Raw genomic sequence first — 12,755 nt, forward strand, 5'->3', positions numbered from 1 at the left:
TCTCTCCTTGACATGGTTTTCTCTACCATTCCATATTCTAACACAATGATAAAAGTTAAAATTCTACTCTAGAATACTATATTTCCATTGGTTCTCGACGGTTGGATGGCAACAAAGCAACTAGGATTTTTTTAAGAATGACGTAAAGAAATTCTAACTAGAGAAATCTTGAATAATGAAAGATAAGCCAATCTAACATAATTTTTATATCGTTTATGTGAGGGCACAATGTAAAAATCCCATAAAGGGTAGAGGTTAATCCAAATGGGACCAAGGGAAGGATCAAATATAGCGCATTGATGAACCCAACACATATGATCAAAGTCTCGAGCACACACCACAATTTTGAAAAGTTATGGTAGGATATTTGAGAATCTTGAAAAAAAAAATTAACATGATTAGAAACTTGTCAAAACAGTTACAATCCATGTGGCAAAGATATAAGGCCAAATCTCAGTAGAACAGGAAGGAGAAGTAAAACATAAAAATGAACTAGCAAAGGTGTGGGAGCCATAATTAGAAGGAAACCCTAAGAAGACTAGAAAAGCTATGATTGCAACAATAGTTTATGTATGCAATTTTTTTGGCCCCTTACTATTACTTTGCCGAATTATTCACTGACTCGAGCATCGAAGTGTGCTGCCAAGATCACGACGGAACACACGCAGGGAGCTAATCAAGGTTAGGCATAAGGTTCTCAAGGAAAATGCCCTCACAGTTTACATGATATAATGTGTCCCAATACACCAAATTTTATGTATAATATATAATTACTCTAATACCCTTTTGCAATAACATGTTCACTTGAATAAGTGATTGGTTACATATGCAATTGTAGCCTCCAATTCCATTTGATTGAATACTTGATATGGTGAAAACATGTTCATCGTGTTATTGGTATTTGTCGTCTATCTATGAAGCCATCATCGTGACTTCTCATCATAATGAAATTTGTTGTGAGAGCACAGGTTATTGAATTACTCGCTTTGATACCATGTAGAAAAATATCCTTTTATTGATTACTAATGATTAGATAACAAGAACCACAGAGGGTTTATATAAATGTAAAAATAAATAAAAAGTCCTAATCTAAATAAACTATAAATAATAGAAAATAAACTTATTTTACTTAGATTAGCTTGATATGTATTTAGTTATAGTTTACTTAGATCATCTAAGTAAACTTGAGATAACGACTTGTCAAGAAAATAAAAAAGTCTAGATGATATGTATGCTGTGAATACAAGACAATGTATTGCAATACCTTTTTATCATAATGCATCATATTAAATTACTCTAATATTTACTACAAATGTCATCCAAATAGATCAATGGTTGAAGACAATACTTTCAAGAGAAAAAAAATGTAAGTTTGGCAAATGAATCAAAACCTTTATCCTAAAGGTTTACAAGGTCAAACGTGTTGGACTTTTAGAATAAAAGCAAGAGTTTTTGGCAAGTCAAATATGAATTTTGTGGGGAAAATTACTTAAAGGACTCAGGCGGAGGGATTTCTTTCTAATTAGTCCCTGAGTTTATTGGCTTCTCTTAATAGTTAATTTAGTAAAATTTTATTTTCTAATCTGTCCCTGAATCCCATTCATCACATCTCATTATTAAATATCCTAATCATTCAATCTCACTATTTTCATCCAAAACTTGGATTTTCGACAATCCAATTGAGGTTCAGAGAGTCCATTCCATCATAAAGGATTTAAAAAGAAGCCATTTTCAAATGATTTTTAGAAGACGTATGTAAAAAAATGGATTTTTTTTCAAATTTTTTTTTTTAATGCAAATCAACCAATGATGGTTATTTTAATTTGAAATCACCTACACAAGTCGTTATCTCAAGTTTTTAGTTGAAAAATGAAATGGGGGGATTTTACCAGTGCCAAGTTCACCACTTTTAATTGTCGAATTCAACAATAAAAAATGTCGAACTCTACAATAAAAAGTGGTGAACTCGACAATAATAAGTGATGACCTTGACAATAAATAAAAAATGGTGAGGACAACAAACTAACAAGGGACCAGTAAAAAATAAAAGGTTTACTAAATGGATTATCAAGGTACTATCTAAAATTCAAAGACTATTTTAAACAAAAATTCCTCTGTTATGGTCCCTTGTGTTGTGTATGTGAACACCTTTGTAAACTCACTTAATAATTTGATTAAACACCTATTAGGTATTTCACAAAATATTTCGTATGCCACACCTTTCAAGATATTGTTTGATAATGGCAATGAAATACAAACCCAACAAATATTAACAAATGCAAAGAAGATAAATAATCACACAATGATTACAACACGAGATTTTACGTGGTTTATCTAAAGATTATATTCACGGACGTACGAGTGTTGGAACTTGATTTTATTATATTGATATAATGAGTTATCTCTATTATTTAACTTCACCTTATAGATTCCAATCTTCCAAAATCTCTCATCTCTAGATTTTCGTTATTTCTTTACTTTATTTTCTAAAAAAGACGTAGATTTGAAATTATAACAAAGTAAAATAAAATCCCTTTTAAAAGTATCATATAAGTGGATCACTTACATAAGTTACAAGTCCAATCCAAATTATCTTCATCAAACCCAAAAAATACACTATTTGGACTCGGCCTTATTGTTTTGAGCCATACTTCAACACCTTGAAGTAATTTCCCCAATTATATATCTGTCCTCTCACTGTAGAAAGGCTGCCCATTGTCAACGGTTGTAATGTCATCAATTTTAAAACATAGGATGGAATCTCAAATATACACCAAAACCCAAGGGTTAAGGGTTATATCTAAATTAGGCAAACTAAGACGAACATAGATTTGCTGTTTTGAAAGTTATGTATTAAACTGTGAGCCAATGGCACGAGGCCATGCGTACCGAAAAGTTATCAAAAAATAAAGCACTTTAATTGCTCCAAAATTTTCTCCCGGAATTTTTCTCAGTGACCAATCACTTTTGCTCATTTAATACACGTGGCCTCCTGCCACTAGTTCACAGCTTAGCACATAACTCTGGAAACAGCGAATCGTTCAACTAAAACACTCACATTGTACCTAGCACACGTGGTTACGACTCGTATTTTTTTCCCGCCCAATAACCTCCTCCTCGGTTCCTCTTTTTTCCAAGACACAGAAAGAACCGCCAAAACACATTAGCTATTCGAATGGCCTCGGATCCAGTCCAAGCGTTCGCGCGATTTCTCATCTGCCACCACTCCCAACAGATTCGCTCCATTGTTCTCTCCCAAGACCCTATGCTTCACTACTCAATTCAGATTGAGTAAGTTATCACAGATATCATCAAACCTCACTTCTTCATCCCAATCTCTCTTACTCACATTCACATCTTTTTTTTTTTCTCAGCTTCGCAGAGCTGACAGAAGACGATCCTCCACTCGCTCACCTTCTCTTCTCTCAACCTAACGACTTCTTACCATTCTTCGATGATGGCGCTCGTATCGCTCAGGTGCCAAACCCTAGAGTCTCTCATTATATATCTCTGAAGAATGAAGAATATGTTTAATTTTTGAATTTTAGGGTATCGTTTTTGAGGATCACAAGGATTGTGCGAATGCGTGTGAGAAGGAATTCGTCCACGTTCGAATCAACATTAGCGGTTCTCCTTTGGAGTGCCCAGGTTTATATGTTCTACTATCTGAATTCTGGATTCCTCTGTTTTTGGTAATGTTTTTAGGGTAATTTACCATTTTGTGAGCTGAATTTGATGAAATTCCGATTGATTCCCAAAGTGACAATCTGGTTGAGTGATGATCTCTCGCTACTTTTAGCGAGATTGTTGCCTTAAACCTACAAGATCGTCATTGAAAAACCTGTGATCTCGCCTTAAACCTTTTTGGGATCATCATAAGTTGATCCCGTTTTGAGAAATTTCTCATGTTTTAACTAGTTTTAGTTTGGATTCTTTGAAAATTTCTGTAGAGACGTTCCCTAGTATTGGGCGTGTGAGAGTGAAGCACCGAGGAATTCTTCTCACTCTCAAAGGGACTGTCATTAGATCTGGATCCATCAAAATGATCGAAGGAGAACGAGTATATGAGTGTCGCAAATGCAAACATAAGTAATCTTTTATTTTTTTCCTCTTTAATTGCTATCTTTGTAATTGTTATATTGTTTTATCCCTTTTGGATTTTCTATACGAATTCTTGTTAGGTGTTTATAGTTAATCACCGTACTTCTAATGCATAAAAAATAAAAGTAGTAATTTGCATTATTGCTCACCGTTTCACATGGAACTACTATAGTGTAATTTATGTGTTGCAAACAAAGAATTTAATATAGATTGTGGAACATATACAAAGGAAATTATTATATTGGCTTGAATTGTTTGTTAATCCACTGATTGCAAATTAAAATGAACTGGTTCAAGATTGGAATTGCCAACTCAGCTTTCTCGAACCTGAACAACTCTAGTTGCATTCCACGCATGCAAACCATAGTTTATGAATTCCACTATATCAAAGTCTCAGTGCGATATGCCAACGAACTGATTTATGGGTCCAAGCCCCTCATGATTTCATTCTTGGTTTTATACCCTTTTAGACTAAAAATATTTCCTTATCTTTTCTCATCTCATTATGAATTCCATACCTGGAGTCTTTAGCAGTTTATTTATTGTTCAAAATATCCTGATATTGGATTGTGGGATATGCCTTAGTTTATTTCAGTTCTTGTTTTACTTGAAACACCAGTTTGGTTAACAATGTCCGTATTTAGGTTCAAAGTTTATCCTGAGATGGAAACCGGAAATGCCATACGACTTCCATCGTCTTGCCCTTCTCAGGTTTGTTCCAGGACAAACTAGATTGCACAATCAATCCCTACAACTGTGATGTGTACGTGATCAGCAAAAAACCACACTTTTTTTTTTATCATCTTTGATTTGTGAAATTCCTTGTAAATATAACTACAGAATTCATTTAATGGCTGCTAAAATTTATTTTTGTCATCAAACCACTGTATCTGACTCTTTTTGATCCATGTTGGTATCTTAACTTGTACCAGTGCATCTAGAGTTTGACAATAGATCTAATGTATTTTGTAACAGAAGGCTAGATCATGTGAAAGCACAAGTTTCCAGTTTCTAGAAAACAGTATCGTTTGCCATGATTATCAGGAAATTAAAATCCAAGAGAGCACACAGGTTTTGGGTGTTGGGTCCATACCACGTTCAGTTCCTGTTGTTCTCAAGGACGATCTCGTTGATATTGTTAAGGCTGGAGGTAATGCATATTCCAACGTGCACCTTTTCCACTGATTTTTCTTCTTTCCTAGGGCCTTATCACACTTCAAGGTCATCTTTATCATTCAGGAAATTCTCTTATATATTTGAAAATCACTGCTTTTTTGACAAATTCTTGTTTCCCAAATTTTATATCCATTTATTCAGCTATTCGGCCTTGTTCTTGTTAACGGCTTGCAGCTGAAAATAAGTATTTGATTTTCTGACAGTAATCTTTAAATTTAGCAATTATTTCAACAACAAAAAATGATGGCATATGATTTTAGAGCCTTTTTTTTTTTGTCGGTAACAAGAGTGCATTGTATTAGAAAGAAAAGGCATGGTTATGAAATGTCTTTATCCGTAGGCAATGCATATTTTCAAGCACCATCTTTTGCAAGAGTGTTTGTATTCTTTTCATACTCGGTAAGCATGGCAACATGAAATTCAAGTTGGCCACTGAATTTCTAATGTGATCAAGAGTGTTGGTGAGTTTCCGAGGGCCTAAATGCTTTCTCATTTCTTTCAAGAACAATTTGATGAATCTCTTTCCTCTTCAACATGACCTTAAAATGTGATTCGGTTTTCTACATGTTATGTGAAATGTTTGCAGCATCATTGTCACACATTTGAACCTAGTTAAATAATTTTGGGAGTGTTTTAAACATTTTACTCAATTATGTTGTTTTGCTTTTCCACCTTGGTTGCATATAAATTTTCAAAATTTTACTTGTGAAATTATATGCAACCAAGGTAGAAAAGCAGAACAGCATAATTGAGATTTAAAAATAACATTCCCAAAATTTATTTCACTAGGTTCAAATATATGAAAGTGTTGCTGCAAACTAGGGGTTTTCTTTGAGTATTTTGTGTCTAATTGGGATAAAGTTTGTAACCTCTCAGGGGAGGATTAGTCGTTTTCTCTTCGGAGAGGTTCTCCTCTTCTTTCTTGTTCTCTTTTGCTGGTTATCTCAACCAGTGTTTTAATATTGTTTCGTTCACCAAGCCAAAAAAAAAAAAAGTGTTGCTGCAAACATTTCACATAATGTTTACCATTTCCAAAAATTCTATTGGTACCTTATTCCTCAGATGATGTAATTGTTACGGGGGTTTTGACCGCGAAATGGTCATCAGATTTAAAAGATGTCCGTTGCGACCTCGACAAAATTATGCTCTTTATGGCTTTTTGATAGATTCTATTGTTACCTCATTCCTCAGATGATGTAATTGTTACGGGGGTTTTGACCGCGAAATGGTCCTCAGATTTAAAAGATGTCCGTTGTGACCTTGATCCTATCTTAATTGCTAATCACGTGAGGTAAATGGAATACTTCTTTTGCTTTGATTTGTAAATGGAATACTTTTGATAATTTGTAGAAGTATTTGGTGTTGGATTTCATATGCCTAACTTCCTTGAGTTGTATGTGAGTTCCTTTATTGTCCATGATCTTCGAAAGTTTTTGATCTCCAATCTTCAACATCTGATTTGTCTTGCATTATAAGTCTACTCTTGATTCCATCTATATTCCTGATGTTCTCTCACAACAACCTACCTCATCAGGGCTAGAGAGTGGAACCTTCATGAACATTTAAAGTCTTCTTGATAACCCTACGCTATTCTTGGTTCAAGAAAAAATGCAACCTCCAAAAATATTTATAGGTCAAGAATTTTCTCAGTGACCCCCTCTTTTTACTGTTTGGTTATAACACAAAAAATCACCATTTTTGGTGTTTGGATCCTAGAAATAGGAAATGGAAACTAACTAGTTTTGACAATGCCATGTAAGATCAAACAATAAACTTAGTGAACAATTAATTTCTATCACAATTAAGGTTCATGTCCATCAATCTTATTCATCCTATCCATGGACTCCTTGTGCATGGTCCTAGCTTAACAATAAGCGATTCAGTCATTTAGGGATATTGAGTAGTTTGGATCAAATGGTTTATAAATATTGTATCTCTTTGGTGTCATAATTTGAAGTTGGAGTTATCTAGTATATTGTGTTGCAATTTGTTAACATAATTATGCGGACCCTAGTTATCCACAAGGGTACAAAAGTCAAATTAGCTGTGGTTAAGAGGAAGATAGAGAAGGCATTGAGTCTAGATGGTATCCCAATAGAGATTTGGTGTTATACGAGAGAAACTTGATTGTGTTGGTTAACTAAGTTGTTTAACAGGGTTTTGGAGACTAAGAAAATGTGAGATGAATAGAGAAGGGCAATGGCACCTGTTTACAAGAAGAATGGCAACGTGCAAAAATGTACCAATCCAGCTTCATGCCAAGAAGGTCAATGATCGAGGCGATCTTCTTCTTCTTCTTTTTTATTGTAAAGATTTGAAGCGATATTCTCACTAGGATAATTATGGAGAAGTTTCAATAAAAGGGAAGAATTTGGACATGGTTTTTATCCATATTGAAAGTAGAATATTACAGTCCTTTGAGATTTAATTTGGTGGATTTTAGGAAAAGGGGAGTTCCAAACGAGTATTCCTATATTATTAAGAGCATATATGATGGGGTTGTAATTAGTTTTAGAATAATTGGTGGTGAAACAAGGATATTCACAATTATAGGGGGTTTGTGCCAGCAATCAACCATATCATTTGGACTAGTTATGGACACAATCACGAGGGGGTCCTCTAGTATATATTATTTGCGTATGATATATGTGCAAGGAGTAAATTCATAACTAGAATGACGGCAGGATTCCGTAGACAGTAACGGTTTTAAGAAGAGTAAGACTAAAACCGAATGGATGCAATGTATCTTTTGTAATGATAATCTTTGCGAAAGATTATCATTACAATGGAGTGAATATCCCAAAGTGATCATCTCCATTATTTAGATTCAATTATCCATTAGGATGGAGTGATCGGTGAGAATGTGATCCATACAATTAATGCTATGAGGATAAAGTGGAAGAGCACTTCTGGAGTTTTATGTGATTGAGGGGTACAGATTAAATTTGAAAGGCACTGATTAAACTAACAGGAAAATTTTGTTACACAATAATTTGACCAAACAAAGCTGTGATGTGGATGTTGAGATGGATGAGTTATAAGACTAGAAAAGACAAAATCAGAAAGGACAACCTTATTAGAAATATAAGAGTAGTCCCAAAAGGAGATAGAAAAAAGGAAAGTTGTTTCAAATGTTTGGGGACCAAGGAGACTGATAATAACACTAATGACAAAGAGCTCTTCGGTGCAAATCAATTGATCTAACACAGCAAGAGGAATGTCAAAAATGTTCTGAATTGAGATAGTAGGGAAGATAGTTCATACATTCCTTGATTGTAGATATGACCTTATTTAGATTGGAATGATGAAATAGGACTCGTGTGGCCGACCCCAATATTTGAGATAAGGCATAAGATTATTATTTTTTATAATGTTTTCTTTTATTTTTTATTATTTTTATTTTAACAAATTTACGAGCAGAATAAATCTAAAATTTGGTATTATAATACAAGCTCAAGGACCTGTTGGCATATTGGGCTTTTCAAAAGCATTGCATCAAATACTTCATATCTGTATCGGACATTGATACACTCATGCATGTCCTTGTTGCATAGGCTTTTTATGAGAACCGGCTTTTATACAAATATTGAGGCATTGGGTTTCCAAGGATTTGTGTTTGTGTTTGATGCCATTATGTGTCAATGTCTAAGTTATATAGTTTTGGACATTGCACCTAATTTTACTTCCATTTATATTGAATGTTATAATTTTTCCATTTCAATTGCTTTCAGTGCTTGGCAACCAGTTGGTCATATGTATGAAATCTTAACCATCTTATTTGGCAACATTTGTTACTTTTGTGTCCATTAATTGTGTTATAGTTCTGGAAGTTATCATTTATTTGTAATGGAATGGTAATGGAACCACTTGCATTTGTCTGTTGTAACTCTGCACTTGAACGGTCTGTTTCCAGGAGAACCAATGAACTCAAATCAGATATAGATATCCCCGATGACATTGTCAATAAATTCAAGCATTTCTGGTACGAATACAAAGATACCCCATTGAAAGGTATAGTGTACAGGTTTTATCTTTATGTGGTGTTTTTGGTCAAATACCCCAATTGAAAGAAATTATTTGATATACATATCTTCCTTTTTTTTGCTAGTGCCATATAAAGTTTCACTTGATTCTTATTATATAATTTTTTACTTCAAAGCATTTCAAAATTTCGTTCAGGAAGAAATGCCATTCTGCGAGGAATTTGCCCTCAAGTTTTTGGACTCTTCACAGTGAAGCTTGCAGGTATAATGATGCTGGTGTTAGCTTTTTTTTTTTGTTTTTCTACTAGTTTTGAAAATTGGAATAATGTAACTTTCATGGAAAATTTATAGTTGCAAGACTACAAGATGGTGTGCATTTTGTATATTTTGTATATTGTTAACATTTATTATGCCTTTCCGCACTATCATTGAGGAGTTCACAGTTCTAACCTCCGTTGTTACTTCCTTCCATCTTTAGTTGCCTTAACATTAATTGGAGGTGTACAACATGTTGATGCTTCTGGGACAAAGGTTCGAGGAGAGTCACACCTCCTTCTAGTCGGTGACCCAGGTACTCCCCCCCCCCCTTTGTATAATATGAAATCTCTTATTACTCCAAATATGAGCATTAATTAGAATTGTAAGTGAGGTTGCCTCTTCACAACCAGTGTTAAGTAGCACACCAATTCTTGTGGAAAACTGGACTCTAATTGACAGGAACCTATGTAAAGGAATTTTCATGGTGATGGCTTAACATAGTGTCATGGTGGCGTATTATAAAATGAACCCTCCCTGTCTGGGGTATTTTGTTTCATGTGTTGTCATTTTTAGGAAGAAGAGCTAGTTTTACTTGATTGTTATTCGTACTAGTTGAACACATAAGTGAGGTGTTTTGAAATATATCTTTGTTAAGATTTTGGTATTTTGCTCTTTATTCATTTAGTTTTTTTTTGAGTATCTTCATCCCCATCTAGAATTTCTTTCCATTTTCTTTTCCTTTATGTATTTATTTATATTGTGTCTGTTTTCTTATATTTTGTATTTCTCCAGAGAGTTTTTGTATAATTGCGCACTGCAAACGGGCTCAGTTCCAGTGGGAACAAGTATTAAATTAATCCTTTGTAAGACCATTCCTGGCTAACCCCTCCCATGTCCCAGTGCCATATCTCGGCTATAAGCAGCCTAAATCATCATTTGTGCCCCCCCTCCGGAAAGAGGATTCAGAGAAACCTTAGAATGAAAAATGGGCAATCCTGCTAAATCTTGTTTAAACAAAAAAAAGGTTCAGAAAAAGAGATTAAAAAAAATAAAGGAGTTGCAAAGACTCAATGGAAGCTGTTCTAACTAATGGAATTGACTACGTTATGTTTGTATAGGGATCCTTTATTGAACCTCTAGAAAGGATGAAGGATGAACCTACATATGTACGTATAGGCGTACTGGAATCTCAAACGATTAATGACAATCCAAATCTGTATTTTTATATGTAAAATTGAAGAATTATTGTGCATCAATTTCAAGTTGAAGGATAAATCGAATATTCACTGATCAAATCAGTCATTCCATAGTTTGATAGATCTTTTGAAGAACTGACTGATTGGACAAGAATAAAGATAGAGTTCCATTCTACATGTCAATACCGACAATAAAGAAAATTATAGTAAGAGGAAAATCTGTTGACTTTAGAGATCGAGAGGGTTCGAGTCCCTCTATCCCCAAGAAAAAGGCCCGTTATTTTACTCTATAACTAGGGTGAAAAAATGAGCCGCAACGACACGTAGTTGTTGTGAGAGAACCATATAATGGTTCCCTAGAAATAGTCATTCTTTCTAACCTATCCTCTCTTAATGATTTCTGCTTTTGTTTCGTTATGTTCCGGTTCTTCCGAAATGTTTTGGCCAAAACATTCCAAGACAAACCAGCACAGAAGAAAACATGTTCTAGGCATGTTTTGTATTGGAATGTTCTAATAACAGTACTAATGGCTGATACATTTCGAAATAGTATGATACTTTTAACAATAAGTACTACTTTTGGTGAAAATATTCAAAAGGTTTATGACAAGGTTCTAATGCCTAAATAATGTCCGTGGATTGTAACAAACGCATAATACTATTATTCGGTTCATCTGATACATTTATATTATGGTTGATTTTTTTTTTTTGTGCAAAGTTCGACTAAGCAGCATGTTGTCAATTTGATTTCACTTAACATTAATTCCACTTTATCTCTGCTTTGAATGAATGACATAGTTAGTCCAAGAAAGAGGAAAGAGACAATAGGATCATGCTGGCTACAGAGAGATAATATTGATGTATTTGTAAATCTCACAGGTACTGGAAAGTCTCAGTTTTTAAAATTTGCTGCTAAATTGAGCAATCGATCTGTCATTACTACTGGTTTGGGAAGCACTAGTGCTGGATTAACTGTTACTGCAGTCAAAGATGGAGGCAAGTTTTGTGATTATCAACTTTTAAATTTGGTAATACCTGCAATACTGAAAACTTGGGTTTCTTGATGTTGTTCGTGTAGCTTAATCTTTTTATCCAAATATCCAATGCATGTGCTTGAGTTCATGTGAGTGTGTTTCTCTCTTCTTGGTACTAAAATAATTCAGAAAATGGAATATAGTCTTCTTCCAATTGGATTTTTTTTTCCCTTCATTCAGTGCAATTAATCATTTGCGTACTTGTAGTCATGAATTCCTTCAGTTCTTCACCTTCTCCGGAAATTCTTCCGTGAAAATGGATATAGTTCTCTTCTTCCAATAACTGAACTGGGGACCTGGGTTTATTGCCTACCTTTTCCTTACTGATGTTCACGCCTTGTGCTCGATTGAGACAAAAAACTTTCTCTTAGTCAATTATCCAGAAGTCTAAACTGCTCCATTACTGTGTTCCCTTTTGACTGCCTCATGTAGAACCACATGCTCACACATACTTATGTTATGCAAGCTTTGTACAATGCTTTTATATACCATCGGGGGGGGGGGGGTGTTAATCCACCTCTCCAGTAGCTTCCAAATAGATAGGGCCGTCTCAATTTCAATTCCCACCTGAGGGTCTGAATAGTTCTGAATATTTAAACAACTTTCATCTTTGGGTCATTGGGATGGATTCACTTCATTTTTGTGCAATATTTTGTCATTTGCTTACGCGTTGCGACTTTACACCTGAAATGTTATACATTCTTCTTGTCCCTATTCCAGTCGCCTTGGTGTTTTCCATGTTTTATTCTTCTCTGTTCCATAATTGTCGGATATGCTCTCTCTTAAAAAGGGGATTCTTGATGCCATTTGCCGTATGTTAGGGTATTTGGAAGGAGAGGAACAATATAATTTTTGAAGGAATAGAACATTCCCTCCAAGAAGTCATTATTAATATTCATAGTCTCTTGTATTTCTGGTGTAAACAATTTAAGGGGGCTTTCTTTTGAGGGCCTTTCATTTGGATGGGAGTTTCTTTGTATTGGGTTAGGTATTGGTGTCTATATTCT

General features: G+C 34.5%; 1 protein-coding gene across 5 annotated transcripts in view; it reads left to right on the forward strand.

The window, feature by feature from the left end:
• Positions 1-3,022: 3,022 nt before the first annotated feature.
• Positions 3,023-12,755, forward strand: part of MCM9 (minichromosome maintenance 9) — a 48,443-nt gene continuing 38,710 nt past the window's right edge. Inside the window, exons 1-11 of one of the 5 annotated variants that reach the window (XM_086435149.1) lie at positions 3,023-3,291; positions 3,375-3,477; positions 3,549-3,648; positions 3,951-4,089; positions 4,746-4,812; positions 5,080-5,251; positions 6,469-6,568; positions 9,191-9,288; positions 9,457-9,522; positions 9,739-9,831; positions 11,594-11,710. In XM_086435149.1, coding sequence (XP_086291275.1) covers positions 3,176-3,291; positions 3,375-3,477; positions 3,549-3,648; positions 3,951-4,089; positions 4,746-4,812; positions 5,080-5,251; positions 6,469-6,568; positions 9,191-9,288; positions 9,457-9,522; positions 9,739-9,831; positions 11,594-11,710 — 1,171 coding nt within the window. In that variant the 5' untranslated portion in view covers positions 3,023-3,175. Of the gene's footprint in view, positions 3,292-3,374; positions 3,478-3,548; positions 3,649-3,950; positions 4,090-4,745; positions 4,813-5,076; positions 5,252-6,468; positions 6,569-9,190; positions 9,289-9,456; positions 9,523-9,738; positions 9,832-11,593; positions 11,711-12,755 lie in introns of all 5 variants that reach the window. The other 4 variants (XM_086435148.1, XM_086435150.1, XM_086435147.1 and 1 more) reach the window with 4 other exon arrangements.

This window comes from Akebia trifoliata, chromosome 3 (genome assembly GCF_017979445.1).
Source record: "Akebia trifoliata isolate Shusen 1 chromosome 3, ASM1797944v1, whole genome shotgun sequence".
Taxonomy (NCBI): domain Eukaryota; kingdom Viridiplantae; phylum Streptophyta; class Magnoliopsida; order Ranunculales; family Lardizabalaceae; genus Akebia; species Akebia trifoliata.